The following is a 24,133-nucleotide window of genomic DNA, read 5'->3' as shown; positions in this document are numbered from 1 at the left end:
ACCCAGCCACAGGAAATGAGTGTCCACACAGCCTTAAGCGAGCTGGGCATGGGCCCTGGACACAGTTTTCCTTCTTAATGAGGTTGTTGCTGTAAGTGCTAAGTGTCTGGATTGGATGCCCACTAAGCTCTGAAACCACTTTATTTTTCTTTTCCTTTTTCCTAAGCAGAGCTTTCGACACCACGTTGCATAGGAAGGTCACAGCAGATGGGTCCTGAATAAATCTAGGTAACCAGGAGAAAAAGACTTGTTTCTTTGTTCATTGAAGGAACAGGGAGTCAGCCTCACACCCCGCCACAGACACAGGGGCTGCATCTGCTCGCTCAGACCGTCTGTGCTCCATTCCCACGGCCTTGATGTTTCCACTGACCTGGGTCGATAACGCAGCCTTCATCTTACCACCTCGGATCATGTGATTTCTAAAAGTTTGTTAAAATTGCTGCCTTTCCATCTCAGACTGCAGTAGTAATCTGAGTTAAACCTAGATCGTTGAATTCTTCTCCACCTGGAGAACTATAAGAAGACATCTCCACGACTAGTCATACTGGTTTATTTATCGCGTCAACATCCTTCATGTAAGCAGGATCCTGAACGGTATTTCTGACTCTACCCGTGCTCTGGCGCTCCATCCTCATCTTAATCGGAAAGCAGAAGTCCCTGAAACATCGCTTGAAGTTTTCATCGAGAAAGGCATAGAGAATGGGGTTCAGGCTGCTGTTGGTGTAGCCTAAGGCAATACAGAAGTAGTAGCTGGAGAGGGCAGCCGTGCTATGGGAGGTGCTCCCCAGAGCCTCCACAAGGATGAAGATGTGGATGGGGGTCCAGCAGATGATGAAGACGGCCACCACCACCAGGACAAGCCTGGTGATCCGACGCAGGTTGCGGTCCTTCTCTCGGGAGCCGGAAAGGAGCCGGACGCTCTTCAGGCGCAGGATCATGAGGGTGTAGCAGACGATGATGATGAGGACGGGGATCACGAAGGCAAAGACAAAGACGCAGATCTTCATAAAGAGGTCCCACCAGGTGTAGTCGTCGTCCGGGAACTGCAAGGAGCACTCGATGACATCCACGTCTGCAGGAGGTGACAGAGCAAAACCACAAAAGGAAAATCAACTGTTTATCACTGTGGCTGCCAAGCGTTTTAAAAATGGGAGTTTTAATGCCTTTGGTTGCAAAGGTCCAATTATGGTGAGATGCTATTACCTGAAGCAGACCACCAATTAGGAATGAATGCCATGCGTATTAACCATGCTATCTTTGCACACAGAACAATGGAGCCAGAAGGTTACCATTCACTGGTGACAAACACAACGCTACAAAATAAATAAGATTAGCCAGCAATAGGGATTATCTAGTTGTGGAAACTGGTTTGAGGTGGATGATTTTCAGAAGAGCTAAATTGTTAATTTATAGCAAGAGTACTTATTTGCGTTTCATAGATTAACAATTCTCCCAGATCTAAGGCTCTAGCAACAAAAGCTACAAGGGTGAGTCAAAAATTATCCACACTCTGGCTGTAGAATCTATAGATGTTTTAAGATAATCAGAGTGTGGATAATTTTTGACTCGCCCTCATAGTATCTATTTGTAATAAATGACTAAATATTTCAAATCTAGCCATTCAATTTAACAGAAGACAACTTGTCCAAAAAACATTAAGTGGTTTACAAGAAATCCTTATGTAGGTCAATAAAAATTTAAACAAAATTTGTCTAAATATGATCCAGCTGTTGTGATTTAATGCAACCAATGGTGGACATTGTGATTCACAGCATTGTTGAAACACAAGAAAACCTTTGAAGAAGAAAGACAAGGAGGAGGACGAAAAGGAGGAGAAAAAAATAGAAGGGGTAGGGGGAGAGGAGGAAGACAATCACCACCACTACCACCACCACCATCATCATCAAGGGAATTCATAAATCAGACACATTTTTTACTTTTGCCAACATTGACTGTGTAAGGTAAAACAAATATGTTCATAGGATTACTCAGAAAATGGCTTTATTTGCTCTGCTTCTCTTTGCTGCACAGTATTCTCTTTGAAGTGACCATAATATTAGAAAGAGCAGAGACCCAGGATAAGAACATTTTATAATACATTACTTTCACCGGGGGTCCGCTCACCCCCTACTAGGCTTCCTTTTCCCCAACCATCAGCCACTGAGCACAGAGCAGGCTAAACTCTCTTTGTCCTGATTCTTCTTTACAGATAAAGGAATCATGAACAATACTAAGCTGTAATTTTTATAATGAAAATATTTTCTTCTGAGACTGGAAAATCTATTTCAAAAAATAGTACAAGAATATTTTTCAAATAGTGAAACAGCTCTATTAATAGTGTTTTCTAAAACATCTTAATGTGCCATTAATCATAGATTACTTAGTAAAACAAAATCTTAGAATTTCAATTAGACATACCTTAAAAACACAAAGATATAATCATTTTGGCCAATTAATAGAGATGACTATCTTAGAGCCATTTTCAATCAACTAAATACCAGATCAAACCTTTCAGTAATAAATGAAAGCTCCCAGAATAACTTGTAATTTTTGATTCCCTAAAAAAGCCATAGTCCGAAGTACTGTTACTAGGATGACTCTAAGAAACAAATAAGCATCTGTCTTATTTTTCGCTTTAGTGCTTACGGAAATAAGACCAAAGCCATTTTTAAAAAATCATCACTATCATCATAGAAGAAATGTATTTATTAAACAACTTTTTAGGGTGGCACATTGCAATCTAGCTTCCTTGAAGGTTTTTTCTTTCCTGCTTAACTTTTGTGTATTCCAATAGCACCTCTTTCTTGTGGTTGGCCTCAGCTTAAATATCACTTTAGAGACATTTATATAGAGGTTGATCCATTTGAACAGACCTCTTTCCTGCAATTTATATTTTCTCTATATTATACTTATTCTATTTTTATCATTTTATAATAACAGAAGCTAGACAGAAACCAGACAGAAGCTCTTCTGTAATAATGTATTGCCTTTCCCAATGTTCTTCTCTCTATCCAGGATGTAAACTACCTTAGGGTAGGCACCCAATCCACATTGAATAATATTCAATCCCTGCCACATTGGGAGGCAGGAACATATGGTGTTTGAGAATAATTTGTTAAGTAAACAAATCAAAACTACAAGGAAACCCTTGAAAATATGGACTCACTACAGTAGTTATTATGGAAGAATAACCTGATAAGATAAGCAAGGCAATGTAAGGGCTGATGTTTAATTTGGAGACATCTTTTAACTCTGAGGATTGGCTTCCTTTTGTATGTAGCAGGAGCTCAAAAAATGTTTAATGAATGGGTGAAATAATCAACTACAAGACTTTTACAAGACTTTGGAAAACATCCCATGAAAGAGTTGGAAATATCCTTGGGAATGTCAATGAAGTTGAATTTATATCAACGAGGAGAAAGGAGAGTACTGAGGCAACCACCAAGGAAATCCAAGTCCAAGCACATCATTTTTATTAAATGTTCTGTTTCAGGAAAAAGAGCAAGCCTTTATCTTTAAAGACATATATAGGCTGAAAGTGAAGGGATAGAAAAAGATATTCAATGCAAATTGAAACCAAAAGAGAACAGGAGTAGCTAGCTATACTTATATCAGACAAAATAGACTGTGAGTTAAAAACTGCCACAAGAGGCAATAATGATAAAAAAGTCAACTCAGCAAGAGGATAAATAATTGGAAATATATATGCACACAACATTGGAGCACCTAAATATATAAAGTACATATGAACAGAACTGAAGGGAGATATAGACAGCAATACAATAATTGTAGGGACCACAATACCCCACTTTCAACAATGGGCAGTTTATCCAGAATGGCAGACTTGAAAACATTAAAAAAAAAAAAAAAAAAAGAACTTAACAGACACACACAAAACATTTCACTCAAGAGCAGTGGAACACACATTCTTCTTAAGTGTGCATGAAATATTCTACAGTATATAGATCATAGGTTAGGACACAAAGCAAGTTTTAACAACTTTAAGAAGATTAAAATCATATCAAGTATCTTTTCTGACCACATGAAAATAGATATAAATAACAGAAAGAAAATTAGAAAATTCACCAATATGTAGAAATTAAATGACACACACTTGAACAACCCAGGGCTCAAAGCAGATATCAAAAGAGAAATAAAAAATTACTTGAGATGAATGAAAAAGAAATACAATACACCAAAACTGATGGGATGTAGTAAAAGCAGGGAAATTTATAGTGATAAACAGCTACATTAAGAAAGAGGAAAGATCTCAAATAAATAACCTAACCACACATATTAAGGAACTAGAAAAAGAAGAACAAACTAAGCCCAAAGTTAGAGAAGGAAGGGAATGAGAAAGAATGGATCAGAAAAAATAAAATAGAGACTAGAAAAATGGTTGTTTTTTGAAAAGATAAACAAAAATAACAAACCTTAGCTAGACTAAGAAAAAAAGAGAGAAGACTCAAACAAAATTATAAATGAAAGAGGAGACATTATAACTGCTAACACAGAAATACAAAGGATTGTTTAGAGACTAAACAATTATATGCCAACAAACTGAATAACCTGGAAGAAACAGATAAATTCCTAGAAACATACAACCTACCAGACTGAATCTGACGACATAAAAAACCTGAAGAGACCAATAACAGATGAGGAGATTGAGGCTAAATAAAAACCTCCTTACAAAGAAAAGCCAAGTGCCAGATGGATTCATTGGTGAGCTCTACCAAGCAGTTTAAGATGCATTAGTTGAGATTTCCTGTCCCGGTGGCTGTGTTCTAATAGAATTAACACCCGATTCCTTTCGGTGAGCCTTCTCCACAAACGTGACTCTGTGAACCACCAATGCCAATAAGCTCTGATTTGGTGCGTGGAGATTACCTAAAGGACTCTTCTTACTCACCCAAGAGTCTCGACATGTGACGTGAAGCACACTCCTCAAATGAGCACACTAGCCAGTCTGGAGACAATCTTTCATCACATAAACAACGTGTGCTTTACAAAATAAACGACACACAGAGAGGATGGAGCCCTCCTACAAGACTAATTTTCTCTCATTTCTTCCTCTATTTGCCACACAAACTAATCTTCTGCCGACACTGGTGGCTCTTTTCTTCCATTGCCTCTGCACACATTCATCTGTGGCAGCTCCTTCCTGGAAAACCCACATCTATCTTCACTTCCTCTCAAAAACCTAATTGAAATCCATTTCTTCTAGAATGTCACTTTCTAATAATGATTACAGGAGTAGTGGTTAAGTCGACAAGTATAACATGAACTGTAAAAATCAATTCTCTGTTTGCCCTGGGAAAAAACCATCCATCTTCTTTTATTATTTAGCCCATTCTTCTCACCCCCACAGGGATATGCAGCACCCCCTCTTGAATCCAAGTTATTACATACCAACCCCTAAGGCTCAGAAGAGGTTCCTGCAATTTTATTTCATGTGCTGTGTGCACAAAGAAAAAACTCCTGTGTGTAATTAATCATATTTTAAAGTGCTTCTTTTGTAAAGTTTGGCATTTCTTAAAATTTACCAAGTATTATAGTTTAACATTCATGGTGCTTATGCTGCAAATTCATTTTATATTATAGTTTAAGATGAAAAAGATAATGTTTCATTTAAAAATGTGCACCATGAAGAATAAGCTATGATTTTAGCACCTGGTTTTCACTGCGACCTGGAAAGTCCCTACTTATCTGTACTCACAGGTATCATGAGCCTCCGTAATGAACTGGAGCATTTAGACAACTGCTAAAGCAATAAATAGCATTTATAAAGTCCAAAGTGATGGTTCTGCTCCCCTCCCCGCCAATGAATTTCTATTAAGACCAAAGATATTTTCACAGCTTTACCTTTTACTAGTAAAGCTAAGCTCCTAAAGCAGTAGTTCTTGCCCTGGCTGCAGGTCAGAGTCACCTGGGGAGTCTTAAAAATCTTGACACCCAGACTGCATCTCAGGTGGATTAAATCTGACCCTCCAGGGTGGGACCCAGGCAGCAGTATTTATAAAGTGCCCAGGTGCTTCCAATACACATTCCAGGGTCAGAATGACTGTCTTAGAAATACACGGAAAACATCGTGTCCTGTTTGCATGGGGTAAAAAGTAGTGAGTCCAGAATCTGATGGTTTTGCTGGTCTGTCCCACTGTCCATCTGTGAACTTGATTTTGAATGGCCTTCACCCAGAAGACAGTGGCCTGGAGATTAACCCCTAAGGAAAAAGAGTAAATAGACAGCATGACTCCAATGACTTAAGGCCCTTTTTAGGGAGAAAGAAGAGAAGAAAGAAGGTGTATCTTAGAATTGCCAGGATGCAACAAATTGTATTTTAAAAATCCACATGCCTGTGGTTCCTTACTTGGGACCCTCCAGGTTCCCATAAGCACTTTCTGAACAGGAGATAGATTAGGTGTTTGTGTTCCGGTCATGCCATTATCCCATTCTGTGTTTAGATGTGGAGAGGAACACAAAATTGTTTCATTTCTCATCTTCCATGGATTTAGGTATATTTCTGTTGGCTTTTGGCTTTTCTTCTAGATATTGGTCCTACTCACTCCCAAACTAAGAGTTTGTGTAATTAGAAGTTATGTTCTAAAAAATGAAATGGTTAACTAACTTTGCTGTACACCTGAAACTGACACAACATTGTAAATCAACTCTACCTCAATAAAAAATGATTTCTTTTACCAACAATGACAAAATAAACATTTTTCAATGACATAAAAAAAGTTGCCCTTACCTTCCCTGACTTTGGTCCCTCCAAGGACAATGGCAGAGATGCCAACAGATGAAGACAGGATCCAGATACAGATGTTGATGATCTTTGCCTTCAAGGGCGTGCGGAAGTCAAGAGCCTTGACGGGGTGGCACACGGCAATGTATCGGTCCACGCTCATCATGGTCAAGGTGAAGATGCTGGTGAACATGTTATAGTAGTCAATGGAGATGACGATCTTGCACAGCACGTCCCCAAAGGGCCAGGAGTTCATCAGATAGACAGTGCTCTGGAAGGGCATGGTCGTGGTAACCAAAGCATCTGCCAAAGCCAGGTTAAATATATAGATGTTGGTTGCTGTTTTCATCTTTGTGTAGCTAAAAGACAAAAAACAAGATCATTTCTCTTCATCTTCATGTCATACCTATGAGGTAAATGTGCCACCAGGTTATTGAATTTGTTTTTCATTCCCTTATTCTTTATGTATTTATATAAAAGGACTGTTCTAGACATTAAGGATAGCAGAAAAATGGGCAAACATTTCTGATCCCATTTAGATTTTATTCTAGTGCTTTGTTCTAAAATGTGTTTAATTTAAAAAAGGTAAAGAAATGAGTATAGATAGACAAACAGATAAATATACATACAGATCTTTTCAAGAGCCTTGCGTGTAATACAGGGCTTTATTTTGTGACTGACAAATCATTTTAATCCTATCCAGGGATTGCTTGGCTTTGGGTAGCCAAGCTTTAAATGCTTGGCTTTTTAGTTTTAATGCTGTATTTTTTTTTTAACTGTGTAAAACAAATATAAAACATACCCAACTTTTCCTCAAGGTTACTTTGAGAAATCAATCATTGTAATTATGTCGTTTGAAAATGCAAAATGGTTTTTATTTTTTAAATACATTCAATTTCAAAGACTACAACACAACTAAATGTTGGTTTCTGTTTACCAGTGTCCCACTAGCTTTTCACTTTAAATGCATTATGTAAAAAAGGTAGGCTGAGTTCTTCCCTTATACATGGTATACCATAAAACATAATCTGGTACAGTAGGTGAGAAATAAATCTGTTTTCCTTTATTTTCATCTTGAGAGATTTATAAAGCACACAATGTGTTTCATCTTCCAATTAGGGGTACAGAAAATTTCAAAACAGACCAGAAATATTGCCTTTAAGCCCAAATTATTTCTTTGCATTTTAACATAAAGTGTAGAACAATTCCATTTTCTACTAAAACTCAATAAGATTGTTTTACTTAGAGAATGCTTCCTCGGGGATCTATAGGACATGAAATATATCAGACTACATCAGCAGGTTTTCTGAGGCCAAGTGCTAAAATATGTTGGGAAAACCCATATGTTAATTAGTTTCTACACACCTCAGATTTGTGGACCTAATCACGATTAATTCAGCCATGTACCTACCACGTCCCTTCAAGGAGCCAGAACTCGTCAATGTTAGGGCCTTGACTTTAATTAAAGGTTATTTGTAAGGAGCTGATTATGGAAAACTACTTCTCCTTTGGCTATAAAGTCAACATCAATAGTATCTATTGATGATTGTGTCTGTGCTATTCAATACATAAATTTCCAATGAGAGATGTCTATTGACATGTGGTGACCCAATGGCCTTGTCTCGCCCTGCAGGTACTGTGGTCTGATGTGAAGTCAGACAAGCCTGAGTCTGAACTCAGTATATGACTTTTCTGAATTTCGGGTCCCATGAAATAAGGACAATAAAACTGAACTGACAGGACATGAGATAAAGGCAGGAGACAACTTGACTCAAAATACCTGACACAGAGGATCACACTGCACGCAGGGTCCCTGCCCCACACCAGGCTCCCTGCCCAGCTCCTCTTCCTGCCTGCGCCTGGATGAAGGCATTGTGAATACTGGTACCCAAGTCAACATCTCTTGGTTTCCGTTTTGATGCTCTGTTAACTGAACATCACCTTAATCTGGAGAGTTAGGAGTTTATTCTAAAATATGTTATGCTTTTACAGTTTTTATTCAAATATTATTAAATAGCTCGTGAGTGTTAGAAAGTGGTTGAATGTGTATGCCCAAGGGTCCAAGCATAGGCTTTTAAAGGCACGGACAACTAATCAAGTACATTTGCTGAGACAAAGCCAAATGTTTCTTTCTTTTTTTGAAAACATTTTTTAAATTGATGTATAGTTAATTTACAATATTGCCTTAGTTTCAGGTGTATAGCAAAGTGATTCATTTACACTTACATATCAATACATATATATGTATTCTTTTTCAGATTCTTTGCCATTATAGGTTATTACAAAATATTGATTATGGTTCTCTGTGCTATACAGTAGGTCCTTGTTGTTTATCTATTTAATACATAGGAGTGTGTATCTGTTAATCCCAAACTCCTAGTTTATTCCTCTGCCACCTCCCCTTTGGTAACCATAAATTTGTTTTCTATGTCTGTGACTCTATTTCTGTTTTGTAAATAAGTTCATTTATATCATTTTTTAAGATTCCACATTACAAGTGATATCATATGATGTATGTGTTTCTCTTTCTGACTTTCTTTGCTTAGTGTGATAACCTCAAGTTTCATCCATGTTACTGCAAATGGCATTATTTCATTCTTTTTTTATGGCTGAGTAATATTCCATATATATATGTATACATATGTATATATACATATGTATACATATACACACCACATCTTCTTTATTCATTCCTCTGTAGATGGACATTTTGGTTGCTTCCATGTCTTGGCTATTGTAAATAGTACTGCTGTGAATACTGGGGTAAATGTTTCTTTTTGAATTAGAGTTTTCTCCAGATATAGGCCCAAGAGTGGGAATCCTGGATCATATGGTAACTCTATTTCTAGTTTTTAAAAGAACCTCCATACTGTTCTCCATAGTGGCTGTACCAATTTACATTCCCACCAACAGTATAGAAGGGTAGAGTCAAATGTTTCTAATGAATAAATACTATCTGTTCAAATACTGCCTTCTTAAAAATATGGTTTTATGATTGAAAAATGCATCTTACAAGCCAGCCTCCTACTCTTTCAATCCCTGATACTAGCAAAGACTTGAGCTGGCAATACCTTTGACTTCTGCTCTCATGTTTGTGACCTGATGTTCTCCTCTTTCTTTACAAAGTTAGAATGGTGCTCTCTCCCTTATACATTTAGGTGGAACTGGGTTCTAGTCCTTAGTTTTCCCTCGAACTAACAGACTTTGGAGAGATCACTGAAAACCCTGAACTTCAGTTTCCCAAGTACAGAACAGGACACATAACACTTATCCCATGGAGTTCCTGAGATAACTAAGTGAAAGACCTGATCTGAAGACTAGGTCTAATTTGTTTCATGTTCCCAGTTCCTCTCCCTGATCTTATGTGGGTGGAAGCCACCAGTTACCACAGGAAGCAGAGGGGACCATAGTTTCTAGTTAACACTCCGGTCGTATTTACCCATTTCAGCTTGAATATGATAGTAGTAAAAATGAAGCTTGGGACCTTAACAGCTAGAAGACCATGAACGGAAGGATACACGAGTTACAGTAAACAGAATATGCATCTTTTAAGCAGCCATAAAATGCTGAATAATAACTTGCTCTGAGCTTTTCAAAAATATTTTTAATAATTAGATGTGTGAAACTGCTCCAGGCTTAAACGTATAAAGCGTTCAAATCCTGTCATCAGATCTCAGAATAAGAGATGACTACCTACATACAACAGAGATATCTACAAATTACACAGACTGTAATTATACTAATTGTAGCAAAAGTCCATGCTCCCCCAGAAACAAGCTCTGCCCAGATCCTTCATGCTGGAGCTACCGCTGTCACCACCCCAAGGGCCAGAGGCAACTGCCAGAGACGTGACAGATGCCTGCACCCTCCCGCGGTGGAGAGCCCTGCATCCGCCAACATCCAGTGTCACAGCACTGAGGTGGCTCGCGTTGGTGACCAGAATCGTAATAACCATTCACTTCAAAACACTGCCCGAGTCAGACTCTGCTGTATGCTCCACATGCTCCACCCCGTGTAGTCCTCACAGTGATGCTGTGTGGTAGGCACCAGCATCCCTGCCCTAGGAATGAGGCCACTGAGAATCGCCAGAGTTCTGTACATTTCTCCAAGTGATATGGTTATAGAAGGCACTGCAGGAATTCAGACCCAGGGGTTTGACCACATCCCTGCATTTTTACATCTCCCCAGATCTTCATAATCTACAAAGCCCTGCATTTTGACTTCCATGTATCTTATCTGATTCTCACAACTGCCCTTTGAGTAGCGCAGGAGATGTACATCTTTTCCCAAACAGAGCTGAAGAAAGTAGACTCAGGTGAGTAAAGCGATTTTTCTTGTGTCAGCAGAGGCCGGGGCTCAGTGAGAGGAGGTGGAGGGGAAGCAGGGCACGGCCCCCTCTCCAGGGTTCTGGAAGACACACGCTTACAAGCCTGCGACACTGAGAGGGAGAACTAAACAGGTATAATTAAAAGTACCAAGTAGACAATGAGCGCGATGAATATTTATTGCCCGTCTTTTATGGGCTACACTGGACTGCATCCAGCGCACACAGGATTGTAAGACCCCCACCCCCACCCTCAAAGACAGTCTGGTCGAGCCCCTCCTGGGTCCTGTTTGCATGTAACCAAAGCACAAGAGCAGTGAGTTCTTACAGTCACTGTCTGTCTGCTGGTGAGAACAAACAAGTAATCTTTCTCTCCACGATCAGATAGGACATTATTTCCACTTCACCCACCCTGCTTTACAGGAGTTCACGCGTGTTTCACGTGAAATGGCAGCACGTGAGTGGGCGGGCAGGCTGGCGGCCGGTGGCTGCACTTTTCAGGGTGCCCACCGCAGGAGCACATGGCCTTAAGAGAGCACAGTCTGCGGGCGGTCCCCGCGAACCTTGTCGATGCTGCAAACCTGGGATGCAGGGAGCAGGCCGGGAAGAGGGGTCAGGAGGAAGTCGTCGCGGGCAAGGTCACGGGTGGTGTCCCCATCACGCACTGACTCACGACCTTCCCGACGCGTAGTTCTCTTCACAGAGAATGGGGCGGCGGGGGTCCTAAACTGGCAGCCGTACACGCTCGTGTGACAGCGAGAGGCGCAGAGTCATCTGCGGAGCTCCGGCAACCGGGGCACCAGGCGGAGACTCTGGGAGAGCCGCGCGGCCTCCTGTGCCGCCCTGGGCCTGCCGGGCGCAGGCAGCGCAGGTGGAGACTCCTTCTCAGGCCGTCACCATCCCTCGCTACTGAGGGCCGCGCCAGGGTTTCGCTTTTCATTTAAACGAAGCTTCTTTAATCAGAAGCTCCTTGTTAGTTTTGGTGCAGCAGTCAATCCGTAATCTTGACGGCTAATCGCCATGTCATTTTAAACAGACGCGTTTTCGGTTTTGTTGATTTCGGTTACTGTGGCTCTTATCTGCCCTCGTCCGCCACGCTGACATCCTCTCTCCCTCTCGGGTCACGTTCGTGCTCCCTCCGCAGCCTCATCTTGTCATTGTTTCCACGTCTCGTCATTGTCTCAACGCCTGCTCCACACACAGCAGTACACTGGACATGGAGGCAACTGGAAAAGAAGTTTATACAGACCCTGCCCCCAGGATCTTTTAAACTCAGTCAAGATTGCAAGGTGAACTAGAGGAACAGAGAGAGGGGAAGATCAGTGTGTAGTGAAGAGACCAGGACACATTTCAAGGAAGGCAGAACCTGGACAGGGCCTTGCACTTTGAGAGGACTTGGATACAGAGGCTTGCTGGCTGGAGTCATGGGTCCTGTTGGGGGTGATGGGAGACTGGTTGGGATGGGAAAAGGGGTGTCAGGCCACAGAGAGCCTCGAACACCAGGAGAAGAAACCATTTTAAGTATTGACTGAGGACTCATTATGTGACAGACACTGTTTCAGGAACTTTATGTCCCCTGGCAATATTGTCATGATGGTTACGTGACCGGGGCCTCAAGCTACTCAGCACAGGACCTGGTACTTGATGATCGTTCAGTCCCTGTTGCCCTCACCCTGCTGCTGCTCCTATTATATTGTTACTGTTACTATTAATCACCCACCGCAGTCCTAGTAACTGAACTACAATCCTGCAAGATACCAGCGCCCCCACTTTTCCTGAAGAGGAAGCAGCCTTCGAGATGATTCTCAGTGCTTCTCAGAATCCTTCCCTAATAAGTAAAGGAATTCAGGGCCAGATTCCAAAGTTTCTTAAGGAGTCAGAAATGTTATCAGAGAAATAATAGGTTTCTGTGAATTCTGCTACTTCTAGCAGCTAAAGGTTGAAAAACATTCTGAGAGGTGTGGTTAAGTGTGCATCGTGAGGACAGGAAACATTTGACATGAGGACACGGGGCAGGGTCCAGAAGGGAATATGCATGTAAAACATTAGCATTTTACCCCTCGGTGGACAAATGCCATCAGCACGTTACGGTGTTTCAGGTTTTCTATAAGCAATACCCGTTTCTTTCAGGTGAGGAAACTCAGTAAAGGAGAAGTAAGTGATTTCCTCAAATTCATGTGACAATGGGAAGTAAAACCTGAGCCTTCTGAGTAGTCATCAAACCACTGCTCCGACATCATGAAAACACAAACACCCTACTGGCCATTTTTCTGAACAGGCTCCTTTAATACAGCAAATACCTACTGGCCAATAGGAAGCACCTGAACACATGCTGGTCTGGTGAAAAAAATGAGTATGATCAAAGGCGCCTGCCCCACAGCACCTGGGAAGATGCAGCCCCTTTTAACCAGCAGGGGGAGAACAGCATAGTGCAAGATGGGTTTCAGCACTATTTCCTCTGCATGATTTATTCATCCTCCTGGGCATGCTTTCCAGATTTTATGTTTAAAATAACCAGATATGATGGCTCTAACTGATGTGAATTCTCAGGAGAACTTATTTGAAAACATAATGAGTTTGCGTCATTAAATTCTCCAGATATTTTCAGCTTATCTCAATGAAATGAATTTGCTATACGTCCTTTTAGATTATTTATTACTGAAATTATGGTTCTTTACTAAAGGGCAGTACCTTATTAATCTTTTTTTTTAAAAAAAGAAGGGAAAATCAGCCATTGTTTCTCCAGTGATCGGACTTTGAAATGGCCTTAATCTACAGTATTCTAAAGGAGTCATTTTCACGTAGATATCAGGTCCCTGATACTCCCCCACACGCAAAGAGCAAAAGCTATCATGAGAACAGGGGAGCGTGGCATGTCTCCCAGCCCCAACTCTTGTGAGTGCAGGTACCAGGCTGGTAGTGATGTACAGCCAGAAGGGGGGACAGGCATCTCATTGGGTCCTGGCAGGTGGTCCTTGCAGGGTGGTGGGAGAAGGGGAGGAAGGGGGACGCAGAAGTCATGCTTTCACCGCAATACCTAGGATCCCAGGAAGTGCTCATCCTCCCTGCAGTCACGGCCCTGAGCCCAGAAGGAAAGTTCCAGTGCATTCAGCGGTGCACGAAGGGGGAGGGTTTATCATGCCCAACAACACCCAGTAGAAAAACAGAAATCTCAAACAACTGACACGTTGTTTCCTAGTATACAACTATCTGGATACCTACAAGTATACAGAATTCTTAAATTATTTTCCCATTTTTATACAGAAAACTGACCTAGCTAAGGTGAACCACAGGGCGCCACAGACAGGTGACACGGTTACCCCCCTGCTCTGTCTTCTGTCAGAGGGAAGTGCCCCCTTCACTAGGTGGAAAGCAACACAGTAAAGCGGAGAGAGTTGAGTTGTGCTGTAAAGTTAAAAGAGTTAACACTCAACAGAATCTCAGAAAATCACTCTGATTGCTGCAGCTCATAACTTCAGCCATTCTCAGTTGGAAAGCTTCCCTGCCCAACTTCAGACCAATTCCTTTGGGGTATCTCAACTCATCACATGTTTTATGTTTTCCTCATTTTTCATTTCAATTCTGACTTGCTTGGCCAGTGAAGTGGGTTAAAAAATAAACAAGACATAAGCCTTTTACAATATTATCCTCACTCCTAAAATCGATTCTTCTTTCATAAGTCTTCCTTATTTAAGACATAAGCCAGCATCCCCTCCAAAGAAAGAAGAAAACAAATAAAAAAACATGGGCTGATTTTCTGTTGAGGAATAAATGAATGTTATTCTGAAACCATCTTCTGTTAACACAGTATCTTGTTAAGCCTGTAAAACTTGCACCACTGAAACCGTGTAAGCCAATCATTAGCAAGGAAATCACCCTGTGGACAAACAATTTTAGGTTTTTAGCTGAGCACAGAACCCCCCCTCCCCCCTCCCGGGGGCGGGGCAGTGACAACTGAGTGTGTCCACAGGTTAATCTGGGGTGAAGGAGGTGCCTACTGCCCAGTTCTCATGAAGACTCTGCTTGCTGCCCCAGAGACACAGCTGGAGACACAGTAAATGGAGAGGAGCTACCTTCTCCCAATGAGAAGTCCCTCCTGAAACTTACTCTAAGACAGGCACCCAGAAAAACTGTAACGGCAACACAACCCAATAGGGATTTTGAAGACTATGATTTTGCCCGAGTCTGTTAAAGCTCTGGAGCTCTATACCCAATCACCATACTGGGTTCTTTTTCTCTGTTTCCTTTTCCTGTTTCCTGTCTTCTTTTCTTTTCTTTCTTTCTTAATTTTTAAGCAGCTGTTTAGTCTCTGAGCTCTGAAACAGCTCCACAAAGATGTGGACTTCTGCGATCACATGTCCCACAGAGAAGGAAATAATTCCACTCAGCTAATGCATGTAAACCTCTGCCGTGCAGCCCGTCGCTCTCTTCCCAGACCTCGTCAAACAGTACAGTTACCTCCAGAAACTCATGAGAGGTTCTTCTGAAAATAATTTCTGATGTTATTTTTGCTAAGCATGCTTTAAAGGAAATGTTGAGTGTTGATTCCAAGAGAGGATTTAGGATAAATTACAATATGTTTTAATTTTTTTCAGCTCTTTATTGGAGTATAATTGCTTCACACTGTTGTGCCAGTTTCTGCTGTACAACAAAGTGAACCAGCTGTATTTATACGTATACCCCCATATCCCCTCCCTTTTGAGCCTCCCTCCCATCCTCCCCATCCCACCCCTCTAGGTCGTCACCAAGCATCGAGTTGATCCCCCTGTGCTATGCAGCAGCTTCGCATTCCCTCTAAGAATAGGAACAAGACAAGGATGCCCACTCTCACCACTGTAATTCAATATAGTTTTGGAAGTTTTAGCCACAGCAGTCAGAGAAGAAAAAGAAATAAAAGGAATCCAAATTGGAAAAGAAGTAAAACTGTCACTCTTTGCAGATGACATGATATTATACATAGAAAATCCTAAAGATGCCACCAGAAAACTACTGGTGCTAATCGATGAATTAGTAAAGTAGCAGGATACAATATGTTTTTTAAATCAAAGCCTAAGGTAAGACCGCTGATGGACAGGGAGCAGCACGTGGTCACTTCCACCCACACATGTCTGCCTGTCCTCTCATGCCTCCCTAGGTGTCACTTGGTGACATTATCTAAGGGCAGCTCCCTTGACGTTTGTGAGAACCTGGAATAAATGTGTACATGCACCTACAGTGATTACAAGTGACACTTGCAGAAGTAGGACCAGGACGGCTGGGATGGAAAGCAGGCAAGCAGTGTGGCAGATACTCTGATCGGGTCACCCCATCCCCCCTACATTTCCCCAATTCGGCGACAGCCGCATAGTTTTGGTAGGATTGGCACAAGTTCAACCATGGGGTCCCCACTGACTCAGGGGTGGCCTGCGTGAGTCAGTATATGTAGATAACCTAAGATGGTCTCAGCAGAGTGGAGCATGCAAATTCTGTCCTGCGTGGGGAGGAAACACCCTGCCCCCTAATGGATGAGCAAGAAAACGGGTACCTTCATGAGAGACAGCCTCCATGCGCAGCAAGCTCAGGTGGGTTAGCTGCCTTTGGAGAAGAAATCTGAGTTCAGGAAATGGAACCATTTCCAGAGTATTTTTGTGGTTCTGTTTTTTTCTAAGCCCCTTACAAAGTTACCTCTTTGGGGAAATTCCAACAATGCCGTAGCTGAATTATAGGGAAGCTAAAGTCTTCTACTCCCAGGGCAAGGTCAGCCAAAGACTGATCCCTAGAGGTCTTTATTGTGGTAGCAAAAAATTAATGAAAACTAATAAGAAAAAGAAAAGTCAAAACTTAAGACCAAGAACCAAATGATTTTCTGATTCTTGTTATTTTTTTTCCTAGTAGTTTTTCCTTGTTTATCCTTATACTTAATTTTAAAAGAAACATACCTTTATAAGAGTAAAGCTTTTCTTTAAATTAAACAAAAGAATATATATATGTGTGTGTGTGTGTGTATATACATATGTAACTTCATAAAAACCGAAGCTTGAACAGTGTTTTCTTAAAGAGAACAGAAAATGGATAAACAGTGTTTAGAGCTGAACTGTGTCCCTCAAATTCACATGTTCAAGTTCTACCCCCAGTATTTCACAACATGAACGTACTCAAAAGTAGGGTCTTTAAAGAGTTGAAATGAGGCAAATTAAGATAAAGTGGGGTCATGAGGGCGGGCTCTAATCCAGCGTGACTGGTGTCCTTATAAGAAGAGGACATTAGGACACAGAGAGTGGGGATGTCATCCACACAGAGGGATGACCATAAGAGGATGCAGTGAGAAGACGGCCGTCTGCTGGCCAAGGAGAGAGCCCTCAGGAGAATCCAAACCTGCCCACACCTTGATCTTGGACTTCCAGCCTCTAGAACTGTGAGAAAACACAATTTTGTTGTTTGTCACCCAGTCTGTGGTACTTGGTTACGGCAGCCCTCCGTATCTAGAGATGCAGGCAGATCTCTAGAAATCAGAGGTACCTACAAGTTAATCACATAGAGCCGTCCAGAAGGAAGGAGGCCAGCTGAGTCTGCACCTGGGGATGAATAACTGGGAGAGAGATACACAGATGTAGGACTTGTCAGAATTCCCCTGACAGCTATGGCTACAAGGCTGGACGATACCACTGAGAATGATGGTCAGTTGGATGAGCCGCATTGGCCAGGCTACAGTCTCTGAATATCAGCCACTCACAGAGGTGCTGCTGTGAAGGTGTTTTGTAAATGTGGTTAAAGTCTGTAATCAGCTGACCTTAATCAAAAGCGATGACCCAACATGATCTGGTGGGTCTGGTCCATTCAGTTGACAGGGCTGAACTACAGGGCCTACGGCTTCCCTGAGAAAGAAGAGATTCCACCTGGGGAGGCTGGCTTGCCTCTCCTGATGCCTGTGCTCGGGGCTGCTGGCCTGCCCAGTCAGCCCCACAATCACGTATGCCAATTCCTCGTGTAAAACCCCTCAATGTGCACATCCCCTGCTGGTTCTGCTCCTCTGGCTGAATCCTGACTAATACGGAGCATGTGCAAAGTGAGGACAAAGAGAGCTGAGAAGGCGCCAGGAAAGTGGAGGATTTAGGGAACGTCAGGAAGTGGAGCCTGTGATGGAGGCTGAGGAGAAACCCAGCGGATGTGGAAGGAAGTCAAGGAGAAGGTGAGATTGGTCAAGCGTGCCGGTCCCCATGGAGGTCAAGGGACAGCCAGCCTGAAACAAGCATCTGGAACGTGGGAGCTAAAGCTCCGGGACAGGAGCATCAGGGAGGAAACCCAAGTGCACCGGCTGAGGAACAGGTGGAAGATATCAAAGTGATGGGGAGAGGTTATTCCTCCAAGAGGCTTACCCACGACAGACAGGAGGAAGAAAGGACATTAGCTAAGGAAACTCATCACCCGTCAAATGGGTATAGTAATATACCTATGGTTATGAAGATTAAATAAAATAATTCATATGAAGTAAGCAGCTTTACCAGCCTGGCATATATTGATATTAGGTGTTCATTACACTTTAACCATTTTTGCTAAGGGAGAGACAGCCGTATGTGTGGGAAGTAATGGTTAGGGCGGGAGAAGGATGCTCAAGGTGTCAGAGGTGGGGCTGCCTGGCAAGGTCCAGGATGTGGGCATGGGTGGGCATCGCAGCTTTCACCCAGGTGAGCTGCCCAAGAGAAGTGAAGAGAACATGGGGTTAGGACCCTGAGTGTCACACCATGGGCACACCGAGGTATTGGTAGGACCCAAGGACATGGATCAAGGGCTGAGGCAAGAACTTCCTACTCCAGGACCACAAACCGCAAAGCCTGGAGAGAGAGGCTGGAGTGCTTAAATTTTAAGGTTTTCACAGTAAAAGGTTAAAGTACCTTAATATTAGGCAATTATAGAAGCTGCTACACATTAAATGATGAAAATCCTTGAAATATTAGATTATCTTCAGAAGATACTGGACAGCATTCCAGGTGCTCAGGGTGGGAAAAGCTATTTGTAAGGCAGGTCTGAAAACAGCCAAAGCTTTTCCACAGCCCTCAAGTCCTCCCCACATCTGAGTTGGCCACCCCAGACCTGCACCTGCCACGCCATCTGAGGTCTGAATTCTATTTCTAGAGTGACTTCCTAGATGACTCAACCAGGACCCTCTTGCCTGTGCAATATTTTAAAATAACATCCTTCTCAAAAATGATCCTCCATCTTTTCACGCGATGCTGCTCAGCCTTTGACATCAATCACAAAAGCTGCGCTTGAATTCCACGCTCTGGTTCTGCTCTGAGCCTGATGAGCAGACCACCGCCTGATGCCACCCCTGCTCAGATCTTCAGTCCTTTCTTATCCTGAGCAAGATAAACCCAAGTCCACCAAGCTTTCTTCTGAGGTTTTATTTTTCAGTTCTTTGACCCTCTATCAGCGTGAACAAATTCTAAATGCTCCGTAATGCTCTCAGCTGTAGATTTACGCCAACTATTGTTTCAGTAGGTTGGCTTTCCAGGATAACAGAACTCTTCCCTCTTCATTTACTATCAAATAGGGTGCGAGGATGGATGATGTTATGGGAACTCTCTTACTCCTTTTGTATTTTATTAGCTGAATTTCTCCCCTTCTCACAAATTTTAGTCTTAGATATCTTTGGGATAAATATATTTAGTTTATATTTCTTTATATTCATCATTAAAAATCCTAGTCAATCTACAATGATTCTTCTTTCTTTCTGACATGTCTAATGCTCCCCATGGAGTTCTCTTTGCACATATTGTAGGATTCTTTATTCTTTTTAATCCTAGACTGCAGGGCTATGTAAAAAGTTGTAGAGCAGCTAAGCAGCCCTTCTCAAACTCAAAACTTCAAGTTCTTATTCAAGTGACAGTAAGATGTACCTGTTTCATTCAAGCACTTAAATATGATATGAGTAGGATCAGAGGGGGTTTGTTCTCAGCATCCTCTTTTTCTGTAACAATGTTTTATTATAAAACAATGGCCTCTGTAGCAAAGATCTAAAAATTTTAATTATAGTTTAGAATACAGCTGCCTTTTCTTTTGATTACTATAATCTTCCCTCTAATGGAGAGCAGCCCTGAAATTACTAATGACTTGGGAAAACAATTTGCTTTTAAAATATTCCTCCTTCTGTATCCTGTACTCATCACTGATAGAAGTCCTGTAAAATGCAATAAGCAATTATGGAAAGCAAGGGTACCAAGCTAGAGACACTAATTGTAGGTCAAAAGAGCTTTTAATATGTATTTGGAGGCTTAAATGATGGTTTTCAGTTCCAGAGCACGGATGAGGATAAGAGACCTGACATTCCCAAGGGTGGGGGCACACGGGTGTTTGAAGGATTCATGCTACTGCAGATATTGTTCTTAAAGTTCATAATAAATATAGAGCCTGTTTCAAAACTAAGTTAGGATAAAAAAAGTATAAGAAATTAGTTCTTCATCCTTTCAATGCCCCTAAACACAGTGACTTGCAGCCTTCCTTCATTTCACAGGGACTTCTCAAAGGAATCTAGCTTCATATTCACTCTCAAAGGTGCAACTGCAAAGCATTGTCTTCCAGAAAAGGAAACTTCTCAAAGGACATCCTGACACCATTGGGATTTTTCTTTTCTTTTCTTGTTTCCTTTGTTGCAAGAGGCCAAAATAGAAATCACTTAACTTGCCAGAAAATAAGCATATATGTGAATATCTGGATTATTGGAAATTGACTTCAATGTAGCCACAAAAGAACAATAAAATAAAACCTTCCATTTTCAGAGTGGGAGATAAAAATCAAAACAAATTTTGGGAAACTCTAGCACCCATACTTTAACAGATAAATATTAGGTGGTTTAGGTACAAAAGTCACTGGTATTCTAAACAAATAAGATGGCATTCCAGTACTTAAAAGGCTCATGTATGGGTACCAACACCCCTAACTAGTATCCTGGCTTTGCGTTATAAACCATAACACCAATCTGACAGCCAAAGGAAAGTCTGAATTATCTTCAGTGCATTAGGTAGGCATGAATTTTATCTAAATATTTGCAAAGGGCAAAAAAAGTGCTCCAAACTGGCGCAGGCAATCAGGCAAAAGGCCAGGCAGATGGACTTGTTTCCTCCCCAGGAGACACTGACCTTGTCTCCTGCAGGGACACCCCAGCACTTTCCCTGTCCGTAGGGTTTTCAGTAAGGGTTTGGGGGGCAGGGGAGGGTCACTCAAATCCTTAAGACACCTCTGGCTGCTCGGATCCGCCCTGTGGGAACCTCGCGGTCCCGCACCAAAAACTCTCCCAGGAAATTTCGCTTCTCTGAGGCCACCCTCTGAGGCTCTCCGGAGCCCGACGGAACCGGGTCCCCATTACCTGGCTGGCGTCCCTCCGCGCGTCCCGGGGGCCGGCCCGACCCTCCCTCCCAGCTGCGGCCACTGCGGCGCCCGGACCCCGCGCTCACCGGATGATCACGAACATGACGAGCGAGTTGCCCACCAAGCCCACGACGAACACCACAGAGTAGACCGCCGTGATGATGACGGGGATGACCGGGGAGATGTGTGCGGGCTCCGGCGACGGGTCCTCGGAGCCCGCGCTGCTGTTGCCGTCAGGCTCGGCCCACTCCGGAAACCAGCCGCTGCCGTTGGGGGGTAGGCAGGTGCTCGGGGAGCAGGTAGGGCCCGGCTCGCCGCGGAAGATCTGGACCGGGGTCTCCATGTCGAGCGGCTGCAGCTGGGGCGCGAGGACAGGCGGCACCTGCGGGCTGCAGGGGCGAGAGATCCGGCTGGACGCGGGAGGCAAACTTTGGCCGCGCCCGAGCCAGCGCGCGAGGCCGGCGGCGCCGGGGTGCCCAGGGCCCGCGGATGCCACCTCAGCCACAGGACCCCGGGGGGGGGGGAGGGGACGGGCCTCTGGCTGCCACCCCCGCCAGCAGTTGCGCCGCGGATGCCAGGAGGGGCGGAGAGCGCGCCCTCCCTTCTGCGGTTCCTGAAATCTCCCACCCTTTCCTAGGCACGGTTCCCTGGTGGAACTGTCCCCAGACTGCGGCTCAGAGCCCCCAGGGACAAGAGACCCCTGGAGCATAGAGCCCTCGCTCCCAGAGACTGCGCCCTGAAAGCCCAAAGCTCACCTCTGGCTCCCGGAGACGCTCGGAGCGGTGCAGCGATGCTGGCCCGCGCGTAACCTGGCGTTCCCGCGTCCTGCTCAGCCCTCGGGTGGCCGCGCCCCCGCAGCCCCGCGCAGCCGGCTCTCAGACCCCCGCCCTGCGCTCTGGCCGCGGACGCCTCCCCCACGAGCGCGTCCCCGCCACTCAGCGCGCGGCTGCCACGACCGGAGGCGGCTGAGCCCGGCGGGACGCGGCAAGGATGCGCGGGCACCAGAGACCCAGCCCCTCCCGGCCCCGCCCCGGCCGCCCCGCCTACCTGGACCAGCCGCACCCCCGGCCCGGCGCCCCCCGGCTCACCCTGAGCACAGTCTCAGCCGGATAGCCCCCCAGCCTCCGCCCACCTGACTGTGAGCCGCTGGGCGGTTCAGATTTAGGCGGCAGGAAGGATGCGCCTGTCGAGTGCGAGAGCGCCTGGGCTACTCACAATGTGTCTGGAACTACTGCAGGCCTAGTTCTCAGGACACGTCTGCTTTCAGGGGAAGGGGAAAATCGTAATTTTATTTGAGTGACCCGGCCAAATACAGTAGTAAAATTATCCAATCAGAATAAAACTAGATCACAAAATTTTAATGATTGAATATACATAAATAGAATATTCTGTGCCTTTCAGTCTCTGAAACCACCCACGGAATGCACCTTAAAGTAGCACCTGTGTTTTGTGGTGTTAGCTGCGGAACAGCAAGGCACCTTCCTTACTCAGGCCTCAGTATTGGTGCAGGTAGGCGACAGTGTCTCCTCTCACATTAATCTCTGCAGCCATCACGGTCCCTCACTACAGTACCTTTTCTCTGAAACCTCTGACAGCCTGAGCCCCATAGAGAAACTCAATCATTCTTGGGTCGGGTAACTCTGCCTCTCCGAGGATCAGATTCTGCTGGTGAAAGAGGCCCTCAGCACAGAGACCAAAAGGTAGGAAAGCCAAGGTCAGCTGGAGGAGGGGAGCAGGACTCAGCCACTGAGATAAAGGTCTTGAAGGAGACTCGGGGGACTTCCCTGGGGGTCAGTGGGTAAGACTCAGTGCTCCCAATGCAGGGGGCCCCAGGTTTGCTCCCTGGTGGGGGAACTAGATTCTGCATGCCATAACTAAGACCCGACGCAGCCTAAATACATTATAAATAAATAAATACCTAAAGGAGACTGGGGAGGTTCCCCTTTCCCAGTTGGAGGCAGGTACCTGAGTTTCCTGAGTGGACTCCTGTCTAAGAGTGACGGACTTCCCGAGACAAGCACGGGCCTCCCCTGCTTCCCAGCTCACATCCCTACCCACACTCAGGCACCACAGTGGCTGATACAGTCATTCCATCCATCAGCTGACCACAGAAGAGAGTTCCTACCTCATCCAAGACACTGTGACCCCCAAAGAGGGACACGCCCACCAGGGTCTTACCCCAGCCTGGAAAGTTCAGCTCTTCTGAGAAGTGTGATATGAGCCCAAAAGTATCCCTTCAACCTTGGTGCCGTAGGAGTTTTGAAAGTAAATATTATCAAATCTATTTTTTTTTCCTGTGCGACATGTGGGATCTTAGTTCCCCCATCAAGGCTCAAACTCCTGCCCCCTGCGTTGGGAGCATAGAGTCTTAACCACTGGACCACCAGGGAAGTCCCAATTATTTCTCTGAAGTCTGGTTGCAGATTTTCATTAGAAGATGACGTCTGCTTTCACAACGCATCAGGATGCTGCAACCTCTGTGTGTCTGAGGGTCCCTGTTAGGAAGATGGCAGACAATCTTCTCTAGATGCCTGGGGCTCACTTCCTGCCAGTGGGATCCCAGGCTGCCACCAGAGCAGCTCAGCAAGATGTTTTGTTTGAAGTTCACAAAACCTGAGCAGTATCCAAGTCAGAAAGAAAGCAAAAATAATACATTAAAGGAAAATAATTATCCATCTGTCATCCTATTACCTATCTGTCTATCTATGGAATTCAGCACTGAG

The 24,133-nt window shown here is 43.8% G+C and overlaps 1 protein-coding gene across 1 annotated transcript; it reads right to left on the bottom strand.

Annotated features, from left to right (window-relative positions):
* Nucleotides 1–534: 534 nt before the first annotated feature.
* OPRK1 (opioid receptor kappa 1) lies at nt 535–22,230 on the bottom strand. The gene is made up of 4 exons (XM_057735676.1): nt 22,166–22,230; nt 21,497–21,792; nt 6,749–7,101; nt 535–1,072 (listed from the first exon to the last, which is right to left on the bottom strand). The coding sequence occupies exons 2-4, from the start codon at nt 21,751–21,753 to the stop codon at nt 540–542; spliced, it is 1,143 nt and encodes a 380-aa protein (XP_057591659.1). The 5' UTR covers nt 21,754–21,792; nt 22,166–22,230; the 3' UTR covers nt 535–539.
* Nucleotides 22,231–24,133: the final 1,903 nt, after the last annotated feature.

Source organism: Hippopotamus amphibius, chromosome 5 (genome assembly GCF_030028045.1).
Source record: "Hippopotamus amphibius kiboko isolate mHipAmp2 chromosome 5, mHipAmp2.hap2, whole genome shotgun sequence".
NCBI lineage: Eukaryota > Metazoa > Chordata > Mammalia > Artiodactyla > Hippopotamidae > Hippopotamus > Hippopotamus amphibius.
The sequence above is the reverse complement of the archived record's forward strand: the minus strand, read 5'-3'. Positions and strand labels throughout refer to the sequence as shown.